Raw genomic sequence first — 21,368 nt, forward strand, 5'->3', positions numbered from 1 at the left:
TCTAGCTGGACCTCGAGTGGTGATGGTTGCGGTGACCGCTGCGTCAGGAAGCTCGAGCTACCTAGCCATTTCTCTACCTCTGATTGTCCACCGCTCTCCTCGACGGTGACCCCTTGTCCCAAAGGCATGCCGCCAACGACATCTGGCTGCAGCGCTGCCATCGCACCTAGGTCGGAGAGGGGGGAGAGGATGGGGAGAGTGAGAGGGAGGGCGGCTCGACCGGACCGGTCGAGCTAACGACCGTTAACTGCTGCACCGTCCACGCACTGAGCCACGTGGCTTGACCGGTGGGCCCAATCTATCAGAAAAACGGTTAAATCACTAGTCACTGCGGTTTTGGATTTTTTGAAACGGCCGACCACACGTTTGGTAGTTTTTTGAGAAGAAATAAAAACCGGTAGTTTTTGGGAACCCTAGCCCGTAAAATAGTAGCTTTATGCTATTTACTCGGGAAATCAGGAAGGAAGGGCCGCCATGTATAGTATTGTGGTCAGCATGGAAAAGGTCCATGGACAGGTTGACAAACTCGTCCCACACCATCGCTCCGGCGGCTTCGCTGTAGTGGCTGTCTCGTTGGACCTGTTTGCGGGGAGGAGTCTGCTACGGTTTGATAGACCTAGAATCGAGTGATATCTCGGCGTGAGGTATGGATCATTTTTCTTTTTTGTGATGAATCATTGTGTGCCCTTGGGCTAGGCCCAACACACAATACAGAACACACGCCCAGGCTGGGAGCCCCCTTGGGTCGGGGGGCCAGGGCGGCCGCCCCTCTCGTCCCCCCCCCCCCTCCTCAGGGCCGGGCCTGATTTGTCCATGTGTAATATGCTAGAAATGTGATACTGTGTTGAGCCTATTTTCTTCATTGTACTGTTCTGTCGAAAAGCTGCTTGAAGGTCAAGCTGGTCCTCCGCAATGCTGCTCCGGGCAGCTACTCGAAGGGCAAGCTAGTCCTTGACAATGTTGCTCTGGGCAGCTGCTCCAAGGACAAGTTGGTCCTCGGAAATGTGCAAGAAGCCAACACCTACAAGAGGCATCGGGGAAGATCGACCAAGGTTGATCACTTGAAGTATCTCCAACCCACTTCTTCAAGGTGCTCTTAGCAGCTATGTTGAATTTACTTCCCATCACAAATGCCTTTCATGCACACTAGGCACCATCCCACGGTACATCGTTCTGATAACGAACACCGGATGCAACTGGCAGGTCAGGCTTCGGGATGTCAACGGGGGAGTTGCCATGGATCAAGGCTGCCCAAGGTTCGCCATTGTTCGCTACTTGCATATTAGCTACTTCCTGGCATTCAAGGTCTTGACGCAGATGCTTTCAAGGTCACCATCTTCGCCAATTGCTTGCTGACGACTTAGTAATCTCTTCGTTATTGTATGGGTCCTAAACTTGCATGAATATGGTTAACGTGTATGAATATGTGTGTTACTATTTTTTCAAAAAAGGGCGCACCCAGCCTCTGCACCACATGATGCACACAACCAATTTGTGTCATTATTGCGTGTCTTGTTAAATGTGATTTAATCTTTGTTTTTTATTGTTCTCTCCGATGGCGCGTCTTGCGCCATCAAACAGCAGCACGTTGCATATAAGGAACACAGACTTACAACCAAACGTTATGCTTGTGTTTCTGCTATCATTTAGACCAGGGCTTTGTGGGCAACCAAACAAAGCGTGGAACATGATTCAGAGAGTGAATTAGCTCCGTCGCTCGACCAGGCCACAAGTGCAAAGGGGGACAAAATTGATAGGGGGAACCAAACACGCCCTCGATGATCCTGGAAGCAAATGCACGGCGCACGCTAACATTGTTACCTCAAACCTTTAAGCCGCCACGCCACACCAAACTTGCACGCCACATATACAGCCTCATCATGGGAAAAATGTGCACACGCTACGACCAATCTTTCAGTCCGGCGAGCAGCGGCACCACGTGCCTTGCCCTACTCCATCCGTAGCAGACCGCACCCACCACGAATTCACGACGAAACGAGAGGCCGTATCACGCGTTGGCGACGCCCGTAGCCGCCCGCCTACGCACCCGATCGGAGTAAATGCATGCGACCGACCGACCTCACCTCCGGCAAGAGATTCAGCCGGAGGACGACGTACCTCTGCACCGCGCGTACGCGGGCACGGACGAAGGAAAACGCCGCTGCAGCTTTTCGTAGATCCGTGCGCGCGCCATGCACGCGTGAGGCGTGGTTACACATGGACGCAACCCTGCAGCCACGAGAGAATGCACATAGCTCGTGCACTGGCACTGGAGCAAAGCGCCAGCACCGCAGATTACACATGGGCGTGCATCGGTCGATGGATGTCGACGGTGGCTGTGAGCTCCAGTGCTCCGCCATGGTCCGGCATGTGCGGTGCCGGGGTGGGTTCGCGGGAGAAACCCATGCTCGTGTCGCAGTTATTGCAGCAGCAGCACAGCAGGGCAAATTTGATAATTTTAACCAGTGGATGAAATCATTTCACAAAATGAACCGCCTCTAAAAAAATTCACTCAGCTGACCTTTTTTAGTGGCGTCCGACACGAAGGCGCCGCACTACACTGTGCAACGCCTCACAAATAGGCACTACACGCCTGGCCAGCGTCGCACCCGTGTGATCCAAAAATTACTAAGTCAGTGTGCAGCGCCTGCAACGCCTAGAGGCTAGGCGCTGCACATTGACTTAGTAATTTTTAAGCAGTCCTGGGTGCGACGCTGGCCAGGCGTGTAGCGCCTATCTGTGGGCGTTGCACAGTGTAGTGTGGCGCCTTCGTGTCGGACGCCACTAAAAAAGGTCAGCTGAGTGAATTTTTTTTGAAGTAATTCATTCTGTGAGATGGTTTTATTTATAGGTCAAAATTATCAAATTTGCCGCACCGCAGCGGAGCCATGCATGTTCGTCCATGCCATGCACGCTGTGCCACTCGTGTACGTGCGTACTTGCGTTCCTTCCGCTGAGAAGGCCACCGCACTCACTCGCGCGCGTTATTGCGGCCTGCCGCCTCCTCCTGCCTAGCTGCTCTGAAACTGGAACCCCCAAGTCAAGTCTAGCGGCTGGTGGCCGGACGGGGCCTGGCAAGCTCTGCGTCTCGGCCTTGAAGGCCGGCGAGCTACTCCGTCGATACGAGCATTGAATCGGCACCAATGAGTGCCGCTGGACACGACACGCCGGGCTGCCGGCCGGACGCATCGTGAGCAAGACACTGTGGCAGGACCGGCCGGCTAGCTAGCTGCTAGTCGTCCGTCGATACGATCATGCGGGCATTGATTCGGCTCGCGTGCGTGGCCCGTACGCACGCTCGTGTTAACTGCCACATGCATGCATGATCACCGATACAACATTCGGATATATTACTAGGTTCTAGGTCCATTACATAAACCCCATTTTCGTCCTAGTGCCAAAGATCAGTGCTTGAGGGAATCGTCAACCTGTCATTGATGCTGCATTTGTGTGCTACTACTGGTACGAGTACCATCTCATCGTCAGTGTGGATATTGCCATTCAATCGGCGATCATAAAATCGAGATTTCAAGCGTCTCCCTCTCTGATCATGTCTCGTCATTTCTGCTGCTACCAGTATACCAGATAAAGTTCGAAAGGTACTCGTGATTATTGATGGGGTTTTTAATGGTGAACATTCCCATAGGCCTGCCGCATGAATTTCTCGCGAGGTGTCAGCGGTACAGCGTACCACCACGTGCCAGCCGTTGAATCGATTCGGTGATCTGTAGATGGTGGTGCTCAGAACTGCTGCTTCTTCCATCCATCACTGCTTTTTTTTTTAGTGGGTTCTGCTTATATTTTTTTAGGCTATTTTGAGTGGGTTCTGCTGCTGCTTCATTTTTTTAGTCGTGCTGCTTCATTTTTGTGCAGTCGTCAGGTTTTTTTTTTTGAGACAATTGTGCAGTCGTCAGTGGGACGTTGGCTTCGACAAACGGGCCCATGAGCCCGCGGGCGCATGGCTAATAGTCATAGGTCCATGATGAAGCCCATTCTACGAATGAAAAATCTATCCCATTATCCGAAATCATTAATTAAGGAGTACTCATTGCAAAGAACACTTCACTTTCTCATGTCGCGAGAAGTGGCGCACATGCAGCGCGCCACTTGTCGCAACCTGGGAGTTTTCCCTTTTCTCGTAGATCCGTTTATTCAAAACGTTTTATCTCTTAAACCGTGCGTCCAAATCTCGAACCGTTTTCACCATTGGATTCCTCGCGTCGAGATCTTCAAAACTAGATCCCATGTTGATAGGTTTTGACGAACTTTTTTTCCACGAAAAAAACCGGCCGAAAAAACCGGGTAAAAAAACCGAACCGGGAGCACGGGTTTTTCCCTTTCCGAAAGAGGCACGCCCGTGCCTCTCGCGAAATCACAACCGTGCCTCTCGTGGAAGCAAAACCGTGACTCTCGTGGAAGAAAAAAAACAGAAAACGCGTTTTTTTTTTTCGTTTCCGAGAGGCACGGCCGTGACTCTCGCGAAAGCACAACCGTGCCTCTCGCGAAAGCAAAACCGTAACTCTCGCGAAAGAAAAAAAACAAAAAACACGTATTTTTTCCCTTTTCGAGAGGCACGGCCGTGACTTTCGCGTAAACACAACCGTGCCTCTCGCGGAAGCAAAACCGTGACTCTCACGAAAGAAAAAAAAACAGAAAACGCGTTTTGTTTTTCCCTTTCCGAGAGGCATGGCCGTGACTCTCGCGAAAGCACAACCGTGCCTCTCGCGGAAGCAAAACCGTGACTCTCGCGAAAGAAAAAAAAACAGAAAACGCGTTTTTTTCCGTTTCCGAAAGGCACGGCCGTGACTCTCGATAAAGCACAACCATGCCTCTTGCGAAAGAAAAACCGTGACTTTCGTGAAAGAAAAAGAAAGAAAACATGTTTTTCGCGCAAAAAAAAATTGAATTTTTTTAATCGAAAAGCTAAGAAAGACCGGGGAAAAACCAAAATGTGAAAAAAAGCCGGAAAAAACCGTTTAAAAAGCCGAAAACGCGTGCGGAAAGATAAAAAAAACAAAATCCGAAGGGAGCGTCCAGAGCGCGACACGTGGTGAATGGCTGAGAGCGCGCCAAGTGGCGCTGATCGTTGCGAGGCTCCCGAAGGAGCGCTCGTTAACTAGTTGCTCCCCCCACTATCGCCATCGCTCCATCTTTCTTCTCACAAAAAATCCAAACAAAAAAACCCAAAAAATCCACGGCAGCAGAGTCCGAATCACAGTCCCCACACATTCAAATAAACAAATCACAGTCCCCACTAATCGCAGACGCAGACAACATCTTCTTCATCTAATGTCTCAAGCTTGACCTGAACAAACAAAAGCAAAACCTGCCCTCACGCTGCATCACCCACACACCACCACTCACTCACTCCCGAAATCTCACCAACCAAACAAAGCAAGATAAATAATGGCAATACTTACATTAGAAACAAATCCCCAAGTCACTGGCACTCCCAAATATCAGTATCCTTTTGCTGCCCTCGGTCACTCGCTCTCGCGGCAGGTCCCACTGTCATCACCATCTTCCCGGGTAGCAGTCCAATTTATTATCTCGGGCGCAAATGGCACGGTGCGTCGTAGTGTTTTCTTTCTTTTCTTGTCCGCGTTTGCGTGCGCGTCGCCGAAGACGCCAAGCGAGAACGGTGACGCATCCGGTCGACTATGGCTGCGTGGAAACCGTGCACTTGTGTGTGCATGCACGCGCCGTGCGTTGCGATCTGTACGTGTTGTGTGTGGTTTTCGTCATAGTTCTGTCTTTGCATGAAAAATGAACGAATAAAGAAGAAAACGAAATCCAACAGCTTGAAAAAGAGAGAGGAAACGGACTCTGCGCGGATTTCCTCTTGCCCATCAACCGTCTCGATCTGCGACACGTGCCCTGTGGGCCAACGCATCTGTTTTTGCCCTTTCTTCAATATCTCCTTGACGATTCTATCTCCTACGGTTTGTTCCTCTCCAATTGATCCCCTCCACATGTGCTCTCTCTCTCTCGCCAAGTGCCTCCCTTCGGTGAGCTGGGAGCCCCATCCATCCATTCCGCTCTCGCTCATCCATGGCGGGAGCTCACGCTGTTGCAAGGACGCGACGACTGCTGCACTGTGAGGGGGTGACGGTTGTTGCCCTACTTGTGACAACCACCACGACTACAGGGGTGACAACTGTTTTTTGTTGTTGACGGCGACGATGCTGTAGTCGCATCGGTGAAGGCGTTGTTGCTCTGGCTTCCCCCGCTCGATGGTCCAAATCCCTCAAGGATGCGACGACAATGGGGCGACTCTGCTTCAGCGACAACGGGCGGTGCTCCAGCCACGATGGGGTTTTCAACAACGTGGGCGGTGTTTCTGCTGCGTCATCGGGGTTGCGACTTGCGACCATTACATTGTCGGTCTTGTAACCATGACAGCAATGTGGGTGGTGTTTTTCACAACATCCCTGATGTCGCGACCATCACATTGCTTGTGTTGCAACTGCAACTCCGACGACACCAACGATGTTGCGCAGTGACGTCTTTGCAACGTTGGCGATGCTTTGCTCGCAACACATGCGATGTTGTGGGGGCGACGACTCGCAACATAGACCATTTTGCGGGGAAGGGCGGAGGAGATGACATAGTCCATCTTGCAAGGGGACGACGACTATTGTCTAATTCAACGGTTATGAAAGGATAGACCCTACAACCAGCGACCTCGTCAATATTTGCAAAAGATCAGCGGGATGACGCGTACCGCGGGCCATTTATACTTACAGATTCAGAAGGCAGAGGCAATACAAGCTAGTATTAATTATTTTCTATCTACCCCTAAAAAATTATTTTCTATCTATAAATCTATAATTATATAGAGCTCGAAGACCTTTTCCAAAAGTAAAAGAGCTTGGAGAAAAAGGGAAGAAAACTGGAAAATCACCAGATTTTCTCCTCCTCCTATATTAAACTCCCCCAACCCCCTCCTCTTCCTCCTCCGGAACACCACACCACAGCCCAGCCTCCACTCCACGCCTCACCTCGCTCCCTCGCCACGACTCTCCGCCAGCCAATGTCGGCTCCCGCCCACGCGATACGCCGCACAGCCCGCCCCGTCTCCTCGTGAGATCGCCGCGCCGCTCCTCCCTGCTCCCTCCGCCACGCGCCGCCCGCCCGCTCCCTCCAATCGCGCGCCCTCGCGCCCGCATCTCGCGCCTCGCCGGTCCGTGGCCCCGACGTTCCTCGACGCCTCCCGGCGCCCTTTTCCGCGCGGAATCCGAGTGCCCCGTGCGCCCTTCGCCGTCCGCGGGATCCGCGAGGCCGCGAGAGGTACCACCGTTCGGGGGGCGCGGACAATGGCGGCAGCGGCGCCACCGCTCTGCGCGTGGCTCGTCGCCGCGGGCGCGCACGCGGACTTCGGGGCGGACGAGCACCGCCAGACGCAGTGCCTCGACGCCGGCTCCGGCGCGACGTTCGGCCTCGACCGCCGCCCCCTCGGGGTGCGGCGCCGTGGGTCCGCGCGCTCTGGTGAGACTCGCACGCGCCCTGTCCCCCGCATTTGTCCCTTGTTGCTCTTGCTTGGACCGTGCCGCGAACGTACGCGCGAATCCGGGTGCAATTTCGGAGCATCGGTTGTATCGCCCGGGGTCAGGGTGCGGGTTTAATCCCGTTCCGTGGTGTGACGTTCCGCGTCTACGCTCGTCATGCGTGTGGTGATGGAGGATATTCCATGTTTTGTGCCAAGGATCTTGGTGCAGTGGTTCATGCGGGGTTTTTTGGTATCGCTGTCGAGATTCACACGTTTTGCGGTGAATCGGCTGCATCGACATTGTTTTCGTTTACCTTGTCTGGCTCTGCTTGTTTGCATTTGCTATGAGGATACGCCTTGGGATTTTGACTGTTGACTAGAGAACCTGTAAACAGAATGAGATTGCATCTACAAAAAACTGAGGTTATTAGCTGAAAGTGTGACACTCCAAAACCCTGAAAAATGTTGTCATAAGCAACATAATTTTGATCATCCACCAATCAGCAAACAAACTGTAGTCCTACAATATTTCTTTCCTTGTCGCATTAACTAAGCTGTATATCAGTGGTTCATGTGTGATTTTGGTCTCGCTGTCAGCTTATGCGCATATGAGTGGGATTCATACGTTTGTTGCGAATTGGCTGCATCCACAATGCTGCGTTTAGCTTTGGCTAGTTCTGCTTGTTTGCATTCCTTATTAGCACAGGACACACGGCTTTGACTCTTGACCACAGAGTGTAGAGCTTGCGCTAGTTTGAAGTTGAGGAAGTGCATGATAGACTTAAGAAAACCTGAAAACTATTGTCATAGGAAACCCAGTTTGGATTATCCACCAATCAGCCAAAAAAAAATGCAGTCATTCAATATTTTTCTTCCAGCATTAATTAAATTGTGTAGGAGTGGGATGTGGCATGGCATGTCAAATGAGGCACTTGACGAAGTGTCTGAGATGCGTGCGTCTGTGGAGAATGTCACTTGTCTGCCAGTTGTTCGTTACATGTTCTGGCTCAAGCAGACTAGGAGGGTTTCTCCCTTAAAAAATTGCAGACAAGGGTCTAAACGAAATGTGTTGCAATTTGCAGGAATGGCCGTGTCTGTTGCCTTGCAGCCTGAAAGGGTAATTGTCGAGAAGAAGAGACCTGATGTTAAACAAAGGAGAGTGGTCGTCACGGGCATGGGTGTAGTGACGCCACTGGGTCATGATCCTGATGTGTTTTACAACAACCTTCTTGACGGTCATAGTGGAATAAGCGAGATTGAGACGTTTGACTGCTCCAAGTTCCCCACGGTAATAACTGGCTGATGGTTTACTTCCTTTATGTACAGTGGAGGCAGGATCACTGTTGCAATCTAGTTGAATATGTTCTTTCAGGGATTGACATGTGGATTTGTGTACAGAGAATTGCAGGAGAGATCAAATCCTTCTCTACTGAAGGTTGGGTTGTACCCAAGCTATCTAAGCGAATGGACAAGTTCATGCTGTATTTGATAACTGCTGGTAAGAAAGCATTGGAAAACGGTGGGCTCACCGAAGAAGTCAGGAATGACTTGGATAAAACCAGATGTGGGGTTCTCATTGGCTCTGCGATGGGCGGCATGAAGGTGTGGATTTCCCTGCTGTGCTAATATAGTTATATCTCTAAAATGATGATTATTTTTTGACAGATGCCTATTTCCAATAATTTCATACAAGTAACGATATGATATCATGCAGGTATTTAATGACGCGATTGAAGCGCTAAGGGTTTCTTACAGGAAAATGAACCCGTTTTGTGTTCCCTTTGCTACTACTAATATGGGTTCTGCAATACTTGCAATGGATCTGGTAATATACAATATCTTTTCATGCATGGTTAAGACCATAGTTATTATACTCAAAACAGAAGAAGGAAAACGACTATATTTCTTGATGGCTATATTTTCTGTTATTCATAGGGCTGGATGGGGCCAAATTACTCTATTTCCACTGCATGTGCCACCAGTAATTTTTGTATCCTCAACGCAGCAAACCATATCAGAAGAGGGGAAGCTGTAAGTAACTCCATGTTTGCATGATCTATTTGGGAGTAACATATTGTCTGATATTTTTTTTCAAATCTTCCAGGATGTCATGCTTTGTGGTGGTTCTGATGCGCCACTCATCCCAATTGGTATGTGATCCTGATAATTGTTAAAACTAGGAAGGATAATTTCTACTCTTAACTCCAACAACGTCGTTGTCTCTTTTCAGTTTCCCACTTTTTATCCTGATTTTTGCTGTTTTGAGACTTTAAGATGTTTCATGCAGGATTGGGAGGTTTTGTTGCCTGCAGAGCTCTTTCACAGAGGAACAGTGACCCAACAAAAGCTTCCCGGCCCTGGGATATGGTTAGTGTACTTTGCTTTACAAAATCAATGTTGCTAGACACTTTGCTTCATGCGCATTAGCCGGCTATTTTTTTTCAAGATCAGTTTGTGGACTGAATGCCACTATCTATATTTCGCTATCCAAGCACACTGGCACTTTGCTGACTTATGGGCTTTTTTGAAAATGAACTTTGTGGCTTGCTTTTTGCATCGTGCCAAATTTTAACAGTGTATATTTTGTGCTGTAGGACCGTGATGGTTTTGTTATGGGAGAAGGGGCAGGTGTGCTAGTATTGGAAGAACTTGAGCATGCTAAGGTTCTATACATACTGTTCCATTAATCCCTGTCATATGGATCTGTTGCTTGTTATTTTTCAGTTGGGTTGACTTCATACTAATGTTCAACTGTTCAACACTTTCTGCTCTGGGTGAATGTTCTGCAGCAAAGAGGTGCAACAATATATGCTGAATTTCTTGGTGGAAGCTTCACATGCGATGCTTACCATATGACTGAGCCGCATCCTGAAGGTGAAATACACATTCTAACTTTGTCTTGCTCTTCCGTTTTCTTACCTAAATATCATCTCCTTCCAACATCTACATTTCCTCCATATCAGGAACGGGGATCACTCTCTGCATTGAGAAGGCACTGGCTGATTCAGGGGTAGCAAGGGAAGAAATTAACTATGTGAATGCGCATGCAACATCTACACAATCAGGCGATTTGAAGGAGTATGAAGCGATCGTTCGTTGCTTCGGCCAGAACCCTCAGGTATATATTACCTGATGCCAGAATGTTTTAGCAACTTCAGGAATCACATCAAATAAATTATACACATATCCTTTTTCAGCTAAGGGTGAACTCAACAAAATCAATGACCGGGCATCTTATAGGAGCAGCTGGTGGAATAGAAGCTGTTGCTTGTATACAAGTAAGGAGCTCTTGTTTGCTATAGTTTTATTTGTTTATCCTATTACTTGGACAGAACTTCAGTTTCTTGAATTATCCATTAAGGACTATGGATTTCTTGAATCTTGTCTCATTGTTTCCACATTAGTTTTGTCTTCTCAAATATTGATCCAATATGCTGATCTCTAGTCCAATTGGTAGTAGATGTTGAAAGAAAACATGAAGCTTTGTATTTAACAGCTTGCATCTGTTGGAATTAGTGAAATGTAACAATATAACCAGTATATCTATTAAGGATAGACAATCATCTACTGCTTACATAGCTATTTCTTACATCATTGATCATTCGCATATAACATTTGAACTGGGTCTGTATGAGAATAATAGTTACAAACAAGCAAGTCAAAAGTTGAAGTGTCGAGCAACAGATTCTATCTACATGATACTCGCTCTTATATTTCTTAACGGAGGGAGTACTACTTTTCTCCAGCTTTTCTGAGAAGATCTATAGACGTCATTCATTTAATGTTAGTACAATTGTTAATGCGAGATCATCATGGTTGTATTACTCACTACTTTTTGTTCTGTTGTTCATTGCAGGCTATAAGAACTGGTTGGGTCCATCCAAATCTGAATTTGGAGAACCCAGAAAAAGTAGTGGTAAGCTTGTTGCAAATTGTTTTCCACTGTAGATCTACCTTTTGGACTTATCTCTTATTTTGTTGGTAAAATATCTTGAATAGATTGAAGCCTGCCTCCTTAACTACATTGACCCCCACCAGATTTGCTTATTATTTGCTAGCGCTAAATAAGCTAAGATATGAATGAACAAATTTTGCAGTAATATATCACTAGAGCTCATTTCATCCAATGAATGTTCTGATCTCAATCTTGGCTACAGGATGTGGGCGTTTTAGTTGGAGCAGAGAAGGAGAGGTGCGAAGTAAAGGTGGCGCTGTCAAACTCATTTGGATTCGGTGGGCATAACTCATCAATTCTGTTTGCCCCCTTCAAGTAAACCTGGGATGGTGATGCTTACTTCCTCGTTGTCCGATTATGGAATGGAACTGGAACTGGAACTGGAACTGCATATACAAGACTAGTGGAGTAGCTAGGCGGCTTCTTTGAATATTACATGGAGGTCTGAGCTAAGAAGATCATCGTATTACTTACAGTCGAGCTAAGAGAGCCTCCGAGCCCCCAGCCATGTTCATATTTGTCGCCATCGCATCGCAGGCACATCCCCTGTCAAGGGTCCAGTCTTCCTTTCGCAAGTGAAGAATCATGTGGTGTAGCCTATGGCCTATGTTTATTGTTATTCAGTACAGTAATGTTGGATAAACCATGATTCGCCCTTTCTGGGCCTGCTATTTTTCAACTCGCCGTCTGCCCCTCATGAGTGCTCTTTCCTAGGTTTGGTGACGAGAGACCCTTGCAGAGGTGCTGCTGCTGGGATTTGCTGTTGTATTCATGTTCTAGTAACCGTGGTTCGTGTAAGCATGTCTGAACTTGGCAGCACTGCTCCTCCCTTCGTTGATTTATAGTATACTTATTCTCCATGTGAGATTTCCTGTTAACTGAATTAAAGTCGTTGTAATCATGGTATTGCTTGATTTTCTTCCCAAATTTTTTGGGCAAACATTGCCCGAAACTGTCCTGTAAAAGAAGCTCAGGCACATTGAAACAGTGGAGATTTTCTCGCCAAATTGATTATGGAATTCAGAGAGCGAGCACATCAGCAGTCTTTGACGCAGACGAATCGGATTGTCTCTACTATGAATCCTCAGCTTCTTACTCCCTCCGTCCGAAAAAACTTGTCTCAAGCTTGTCTCTCAACTGGATGTATCTAGCATTAACTTGGTGCTAAATACGAGTTTTTCCGGACGGAGGGAGTATTTTCTAAGGAAAAACTGGCTCCTCATCGAACCATTTCCCGTCCCATCCTTCGATCTCCATGCTGCGAAAGCAAATACTGATCACTTGAACACATTTTGCAACAGTCACGGATCGCCACTTAAGCAGATGATGAACTTGGCAGCAATGATTCGTATACGTCAAAAAAAAAAGATTCGATCTCTACTAGTAGATTCATGCGTGTACGGCTTACCATGGCAAGGCGATGTCTTCGCCGTCCCGCTGGTGGTAGTCGTCGCCGCCGCTAAGATGCGTCTCCAGGTCACCGACCGGCTTGCCGCTCCATGTGGCTCCTTGGTCGCCGGAGCCTTCGTACAGCCACCCCGCGGCCGGCATACTCGCCACGTCAACGTCGCCTCCTTCGTGCCCGGCCGGCGCGCACAGCTCGCCGACGCAGCCGTTACTCTCCGTGCCCTGATCGAGGACGTCGCTCCACCACGCGCACGCCGGCGTGGCGGCCGCGTCACCCCACCCGAGCAAGGAGGTGGCCTCACCCTCGCCCTCCGGCTCCATGTGCGGCGCGCCTGCCAACGACGCCGCGTTCTCCAGGGCGTCTACCGCCGGTGAACCTTCTTGGCTCAGCATCACCGCCAATGGGGGAGACGAGTGCGCCCGAGAGTCAGAGGAATCAGCGGGCGGCGGTTGGATTAAAGGACGGTTACGAGAAGCGCCAGCACTGTTAGTGGCATCATACACAGATGAGCCAGCAAAACCATGGAAGCTGAGGTTGAGGCCCAGCGGCAGCGCCGGGAGGCTGCGGCCCAGGTGATCCAGCAGGCCACCGCCGACGACGACAGGCGGCCCGACCGGAAGTACAGGTCCGAGGTAACGCGGCGTGGAGTCGTCGCGCAAGTGGTCGGAGAAGAAGGCGTCGCAGGGGGGCCACTGCGCTTGCTGCTCGTGCTGATCTCTGGATCGCATGGTCACCGCGGCGGCGGCGGCCCTGTGGACCCTGAGAGCGGCGGCGATCTCCTTCCTGGCCGCCGCCATGTCGACCAGCCTCTCCTGGAACGGCCTGCTCGTGGACGTGCGCAGCCGCCTCCTCACCTGCCTAGCCTTGACCAGCGGCTCACCCTGCTGATCCTGCCGCTGACGATCTTGGAGTGGCTTCGGCTGCCTCGCGTGAGGGCTCATGGCGTCTAATTAGGCGTGGGTGTTCTACTGTTCTTGGCTTTTTTCTTAACATAAGTTCTTGGCTTGTTCTGCTAGTTCGATCGTGTGTGGACTGTGGAGGTTATATCATCTGATCGGAGTCTCACTCGAACCATGGTATCGATTTTCTCCGTACCTTTGGCCTGCCTAATGCATGGCTGTACAGGACTACAGCGGTATGGATGTATGATGTTGAAGGTGTGCCGTGGCACTAGGATGTGCATTCATGTACTCGCTCTTTGCTCCTAGTTTTTCTAAGGAGAAGAGCCACTTTTTCTTGTGTGGGGAAAATAGGAGTTTTATTCCATAACTATAGGGTTATTACAATCAAGAGGCAATAACTCATTGATACATGGCGGACCTCTAAGGAGCCAAATTGCAGTACAAGACTTCATATGTACAAGCCAACTGATGGGCTACCCTATCCTATTATGTTCCTTATTGAGCTTCTGTGGAATAAATTCCCTCTCTTCCTCAAGAGCTTTGATCTCTGCTGCCAAATGACCATAGGCGGACCTGAAAAGGTTATCACTTCATAGGATCGCTAGAGCCTTAGAAGAATCGACTGGACGATAATCGGTAATTCTGAGTGTTGGATGGCCAGAGCCATGCTCTGCATGAGTGCATGAATCTCTGCTTTCAACGCATCATTGCACTTGAAAAACACATGGTAGGCTGCAAACACCACCATGCCACTAGCACGTCTCAGAATCATGCCGTTTGCAGCTGAACCATCATTAGAAGAAAATGACCCATCAACTGATAGAGCCACACGATCCACCAGTGGAGGAGGCCATGCCGCGGGGATCAACGACGGCTTCGCCTTCACCTTGATCGGAGCCATATCAATAGTCACGTTCCCTTTAATCATCTCGTTGGTGGAGTATCGCTTTGCTTGCACAATAGATTTCCAATAATTGTCCAAAAACTCAACCAAAATATCTCTTGCGGAACATGTTTATCATGAGCCATATTAGATAATAACGAGAAATAAACGAGATAGAGAGACACGGATTTTTACGTGGAAACCCTTGCGGGAGAAAACCACGGACGCACAAAGGCGCAATCACTATGAGGAGGAGTATTACAAGCACGAGACGACAGACCGTCTTAGGTGCGACTACATGGGGTATATATGAGGGCAATACATGAGAGTCCTTGGAGGACAATTAAACGAGTTGTACTCGTACGCGTCGGTACCAACGCAAAGACCCACACCGTATGTACTACGTCTAGTCCAATACGGTATAATTTGGATCACAATTTAACAATCTTCACCTTGATCAAAATTCCCTCCAGTAGTCGAAGAAAGTGAATAACTCCATCCAAATTAGTATAAACACCTTGTGCGTCAAAGTCCATAGGACTAGGGAGAAATACCAACTAAGCTTGAGCAAAGTTCAAACTTATTGGTAGGAACTGGCTTTGTCATCATGTCAACAGGATTATCATGAGTACTTATCTTGCATACCTTCAAATTGCCTTCAACAACAACATCTCGAATATAATGAAATCTGACATCAATGTGCTTTGTTCTCTCATGATACATTGGATTCTTTGTAAGATATATAGCACTTTGACTATCAGAAAATATGGCAGGGCAAGATGAATCTTCACAAAGCTCAGTGTACAAACCTCTCAACCAGATAGCTTCTTTGCAAGCCTCAAAAATAGCCATATACTCGGCATCAGTAGTGGAACAAGCCACAATAGACTGCAAAGTTGCTCTCCAACTCACAACACAACCACCAATGGTGAAAACATAACCTGTGAGTGATTTTCTCTTATCCAAATCACCAGCAAAATCAAAATCAACAAAACCAACAAGTCCATCTCCAGTTTTCCCAAACTGTAAATAAGCATTAGAAGTACCTCGCAGGTATATGAAAATCCACTGAACTGCTCTCCAATCCTCTTTTCCAGGATTAGCCATGTATCTACTGACAACACTCAATGTATATGATAAATACGGACGAGAACAAACCATGGCATACATAAGTGAACCAACTGCACTCGAATAGGGAACTCTAGACATGTACTCAATATCTGCATCTGACTTAGGACATAAAGCTGATGATAATTTGAAGTGTGCAGCTAACGAAGTACTTACTGGCTTGGCATTATGCATATTAAAACGACGAAGAACTTTATCAATATATCCTCTCTGACTTAGATATACTTTTCCAGACGGTCTATCTCTCGATATTTCCATGCCAAGTATTTTGTTTGCTGCACCCAAATCCTTCATCTCAAATTCATTACTCAATTGCTTCTTTAGTTCATTTAATCTCTGACATACTCTTTGCAGCAATTAGCATATCATCAACATAAAGGAGCAAATAAATAGTTGAACCATTGACAATTTTCACCTTTTGAAACCTTGAGAGAGCATAAAGGTGTCAAATCTCTTGTACCACTGTCGAGGGGATTGCTTCAATCCATAAAGAGATTTCTTTAACTTACAGACAAGCTTTTCTTTTCCAGGAATAACAAAACCTTCAGGTTGTTCCATATAAATATCCTCTTCTAATTCTCCATGTAAAAATGCAGTTTTAACATCCAATTGTTCAAGCTCAAAGTCATGCATGGCAACAATACTGAGTAAAGTGCGAATAGAGCTATGCTTCACAACAGGAGAAAAGACTTCGTTATAGTCAATACCTGGAATCTGACTGTAACCTTTAGCAACTAACCTTGCTTTATATCTTGTCTCATCATTAGGAGAAACACCTTCTTTCCTCTTGAAAACCCACTTGCAACGAATAGGTTTCTTCTCTCTAGGTAATCTTACTAAATCCCAAGTGCCATTCTTTTCAAGTGATTCCATCTCATCATGCATAGCAGTCATCCACTTATTACTATCACCGGAAATAATAGCCTCGGAATATGAAGAAGGATCAGCGTTACCTTCAATTTCTTCTGCAACAAATAAAGCAAAAGAAACAATATTGCACTCTTCAATTAACCTGTTAGGTTTATTAATACCCCGCCTAACTCTGTCACGTGCGAGATTCCAACTGGGTGGAACAATAGGCTGATTTGGAGTGGGAGTGACATGATCATCACCAATGACGGGGTCATCATGTGCATCAACAATTTCATTACCAGATGTATCACCTGTTTCAATAACATGCTCCACCTGAATAGTAGGCTTTTGAACAATAGGCTGCTGTTCACTCTCAATGGGAACATTAGTAGATGAAACATCATGTAACATAGCAGATTCATTAAAGATAACATTTCTGCTAATAACAACCTTCTGGGTTTCAGGATTCCACAATTTAAAACCTTTAACACCAGACTTATAACCAAGAAAGATGCACTTAACAGCCGTATGCTCCAATTTTCCATTATCAACATGAGCATAAGCAGTGCAACCAAAAACTCTCAATTGTGAATAATCAGCAGGTGAACCAGACCATAACTCAATTGGAGTTTTCTTATTAAGAGCAATAGACGGTGAACGGTTAATGAGATAACAAGCAGTGGAAGCGGCCTCAGCCCAAAAACGCCTATGCAAACCTACATTGGACAACATGCAACGGGCTCTGGAAATAATGGTCCTGTTCATACGCTCAGCAACACCATTTTGTTGAGGAGTATAAGGAACGGTGTAGTGTCTGACAATGCCTTCAGACTTGCAATAATTCTTAAATTGCTTAGAACTGAATTCCATACCATTATCAGTGCGAAGTATTTTTACCTTCTTTTCAGTCTTCCTTTCAATCATAATCTTCCACTCCTTAAAAGCTGAGAATGCTTCATATTTATGCTTCAAGAAATAAGGCCAAACTTTTCTCGAATAATCATCAATAATAGTCAGCATGTAACTAGCACCACCTAGTGACTTTCTGCGAGATGGTCCCCATAAATCAGAATCCACATAATCAAGAATACCTTCAGTTGTATGAGTCGAAGTGTTGAACTTCACCCTCTTGTGCTTGCCGAAGACACAATGCTCACAAAATTTCAATTTACCAGTTTCATATCCATCAAGAAGACCTCTCTTATTTAACTCTGCTAAACCAAGTTCACTCATATGTCCAAGACGCATATGCCAAAGGTTAGCAGCATCACAATCAGAATTCTTTGAAATAACCGGAGTAGCGTTACCTGAAACGATAGAACCTCGAAGGTAATAAAGACCATTGGTCGAACTTAAGTCACCTTTCATCACAACAAGGGAGCCTTTGGTGACCTTCAAAACACTATCTCCACCTGAATACTTGTACCCCTTTGCATCAAGGGCACTAACAGAGATAATATTTCTCTTCATCTTCGGAATATACCGAACATCTGTCAAAGTTCTGATTGTGCCATCAAACATCTTGATTCGAACGGAACCTATGCCTTCAATCTTGCATGGTGAATTATCAAAACCCAAAACAGAACCAGCAGAAGTAGTGGAATCAAAAGTATTAAACCAATCTCTATGTGGACACATATGAAAAGTGCATGCAGTGTCAAGTACCCACTCATCATTGGTCTCAGCACATCCAGCAATAACGACAAGAGCATCATCGAAACTATCATCACGAGCAACGTTAGCAGAATTGTCACCTTGTTTGTTACCTTTCCTATTTTCTTTATTTTGCAACTTGAAACACTCAGAGATGTCATGCCCGTCTCTCTTGCAATACCTGCAATACTTCTTCTCTCTGGATTGCGACCGGCCCCTGTGGCCGTTCTTACTTTTGCCTCTGTTTCCATTATTGGAGTTCTTCTCCTTTGTCCTGCCATGAACATATAATCCCTCAGCTTGGGATGAATTCGAACCATCATGAGGCACCATTAGTTTCATCTTCTCCTTAGAGTTCAAAGCTTCATAAACTTCATTAAGCGTGAGAGTATCACGACTATATAATATGGTGCCTCTAAAATTGGTATAGGAACTTGGCAGTGAACAAAGTAGCATTAAAGCAGTATCTTCCTCTTCATACTTAACCTCCATTGCAGCTAGATCGGATATGATCTCTTTAAATTCTGAAATATGATTCAAAACATTACCTTCCTCGGGTAACCTGTGCAGGAATAATTTAAGCTTCAGATGCATCTTGCTGGTGAGATCTTTAGTCATGCAAATCCCTTCCAGCTTTAACCATAGAGCGGCGGCAGTTTTCTCGCTCAAAACTTCCTGCAAAATATTATTATGCAAATGGAGTTGAATTTGTGACAAAGCCTTACAATCAATTCTTTTCTCCTCATCAGTCCAATCTTGAATTCGGTTCTTCCCAAAACTATCCAGTGCTACATCATAGTTGGACTGTGCCAACAATGCACGCATCTTGACTTGCCATAGGGTAAACCTTGTGTCACGGTACAACGAAGGAAGATCGTACTTCATGGATGCCATGAGTAGATTAATCTGTGTGCACAAAGTAGTACAAGCTGGTAGAAAAATCCTTGATAGAATTAATATGCGGAGCAAACAAAAAATAGGGTAAATAGCACCTGGATATTATACTGGTGTGTGTAGCAATTCACGGCAACTAGTACTAGATCAGCCAACTTGTGGTTTGACAACAAGTACTCTGTAGCCGTCACGTGAGCAGTAGGACACGCTTGTACTTGAAGTAGTACTACCGATGGAATCGGTCTTCACACGTGTAGCACGTCGACTCGATGGATTTGACGTGTGGTGCTGCGGCTTCGCTTCTGTTGCCTCGAGACTCGGGAGCAGTGGCGGCCAGAATAAATCCCCACAATACGTCAACTCGGTGCAGCGGGATTCGTCTCGATGGAAATCTGCACACATCTCCTGTTGGTCTCGGTTTCAACGGCGGCTGCTCTAGAATCGATCTGGCTTTGAATCGCCAGGTCGCGTCGGCGGTGGCACAAAGGATGCCGAAACCCTAACCTCTCGTCTCGGACGAATCTCGTATCTGAACCTCAGCTCTGATACCACTTGTTAGATAATAACGAGAAATAAACAAGACAGAGAGACACGGATTTTTACGTGAAAACCCTTGCGGGAGAAAACCACGGACGCACGAAGGCGCAATCACTATGAGGAGGAGTATTACAAGCACGAGACGACAGACCATCTTAGGTGCGACTACATGGGGTATATATGAGGGCAATACATGAGAGTCCTTGGAGGACAAGTAAACGAGTTGTACTCGTACGCGTCGGTACCAACGCAAAGGCCCACACCGTATGTACTACGTCTAGTCCAATACGGGATAATTTGGATCACAATTTAACAAGCCAAATTCCGCAACTCTAAATTCCCCATATAAGCATTATGACCATACCTCGAAGGTCCTTCGGGCATCCATCTAATACATGAAATAGCCATTCCTTACCATTATACAGGAGGTGTTCCTTCGCATGGAGAGGCCAAACTTCTCTCATATGGTCCCATAAAATGATGGCGCGACTACAAGCAACTAGAGCATGGAAACTTCCTTCATTATCGACACCACACACCGGACAAGTAGCCCTTTTGCATAGGTGCCGGTATGCTTTGTTTTGATTTGTTGCAAGTGCTCCAGAGCCTACCTTCCACACAGTGATTCGCATCTTTAGGGGCACGTTGGTGCGCCAAATGCAGCTCCACGGGGATCGATCCCCGAAAGGGTGGTCGCTCGAGGCACCACCCACATGAACCTCCTCGTGAGTAGTCGTAGCGGGATGGTAGGCGCTCCTAACCGAGAATCGGCCAGTCTTTTCAGGGGACCATGCAACAAATTCCTAGCGATTTCGGAGAAGTATGGATCTTCACAAATTCCTTCACATCCACTGGCCAAAAGTATTTTTCCAACCTTTGAATATTCCAAGCGTCATGATCATCTAGGAAATCCGCAACATGATAGTAATGGCAGTTCCTCGTTGGCATAATGGGCTTGAAATCATGACCACATGTAGGATCGCGCCATGTTTTGATCAGCGATCCATTACCGACTCTCCATAAGATGCCTTTCTTTACTAACTCCAGGCCATGCATGATACCTTACCAAACTGCTGAAGAATTTGAAGGAAATATGCCCTAGAGGCAATAATAAGGTTGTTATTTTATATTTCCTTATTCATGGTAAAGGTTTATTATTCATGCTAGAATTGTATTGATCGGAAACTTAAATACATGTGTGGATACATAAACAAATACCGTGTCCCTAGTAAGCCTCTACCAGACTAGCTCTTTGATCAAAGATGGTTAAGGTTTCCTAACCATAGATGTGTTGTCACTTGATAACGAGATCACATCATTAGGAGAATGATGTGATGGACAAGACCCATCCGTTAGCTTAGCATAAGATCGATCAGTTTATTGCTACTGCTTCCTTACACTACTAGGGAAATGCTTATAGGTAGGACATCAGTAGTAGCGCTGGAAAATAACAAGCGCTGCTGCTACTTAGCAGTAGCGCTGGTCTCGGGCAGCGCTACAAGTGATCCCTTAGCAGTAGCGCTGGAAATAAAAAGAGCGCTCCTAACAAGTGGGACCCAACAAGCCCACAAACGCTAGCTGTAGTAGCAGCGCTGCCCAAAATACTGCTACTGCTAATGGGCCCCACTTAGTAGTAGCGATGTTCCTGACAATCGCTACTACTAAGC

General features: G+C 46.8%; 2 protein-coding genes across 2 annotated transcripts; one reads left to right on the forward strand and one right to left on the reverse strand.

The window, feature by feature from the left end:
* Positions 1-6,943: 6,943 nt before the first annotated feature.
* On the forward strand, positions 6,944-12,322 carry LOC109772431 (3-oxoacyl-[acyl-carrier-protein] synthase II, chloroplastic). Its single transcript, XM_020331118.4, has 13 exons — positions 6,944-7,488; positions 8,572-8,777; positions 8,888-9,091; positions 9,204-9,314; positions 9,425-9,520; positions 9,594-9,639; positions 9,777-9,856; positions 10,084-10,152; positions 10,279-10,363; positions 10,453-10,607; positions 10,687-10,767; positions 11,346-11,405; positions 11,647-12,322. Exons 1-13 carry the CDS (start codon positions 7,317-7,319, stop codon positions 11,761-11,763), a joined length of 1,482 nt encoding a protein of 493 aa, XP_020186707.1. The 5' UTR covers positions 6,944-7,316; the 3' UTR covers positions 11,764-12,322.
* A 162-nt stretch (positions 12,323-12,484) lies between these two features.
* LOC109772432 (uncharacterized) lies at positions 12,485-13,906 on the reverse strand. The gene is made up of 2 exons (XM_020331119.4): positions 12,853-13,906; positions 12,485-12,702 (listed from the first exon to the last, which is right to left on the reverse strand). The coding sequence occupies exons 1-2, from the start codon at positions 13,791-13,793 to the stop codon at positions 12,645-12,647; spliced, it is 999 nt and encodes a 332-aa protein (XP_020186708.1). The 5' UTR covers positions 13,794-13,906; the 3' UTR covers positions 12,485-12,644.
* Positions 13,907-21,368: the final 7,462 nt, after the last annotated feature.

Source organism: Aegilops tauschii, chromosome 2 (assembly GCF_002575655.3).
Source record: "Aegilops tauschii subsp. strangulata cultivar AL8/78 chromosome 2, Aet v6.0, whole genome shotgun sequence".
NCBI classification, from domain to species: Eukaryota; Viridiplantae; Streptophyta; class Magnoliopsida; order Poales; family Poaceae; genus Aegilops; species Aegilops tauschii.

Coding starts and splice junctions, on each gene's coding strand:
- LOC109772431 (XM_020331118.4), top strand. CDS start 7,317: ATGGCGGCAGCGGCGCCACCGCTCTGCGCGTGGCTCGTCGCCGCGGGC. Junction 9,315..9,424: donor CAATACTTGCAATGGATCTG/GTAATATACAAT, acceptor TGTTATTCATAG/GGCTGGATGGGGCCAAATTA. Junction 9,857..10,083: donor CTTCCCGGCCCTGGGATATG/GTTAGTGTACTT, acceptor TTTGTGCTGTAG/GACCGTGATGGTTTTGTTAT.
- LOC109772432 (XM_020331119.4), bottom strand. CDS start 13,793: ATGAGCCCTCACGCGAGGCAGCCGAAGCCACTCCAAGATCGTCAGCGG. Junction 12,703..12,852: donor GAAGACATCGCCTTGCCATG/GTAAGCCGTACA, acceptor TTGCTTTCGCAG/CATGGAGATCGAAGGATGGG.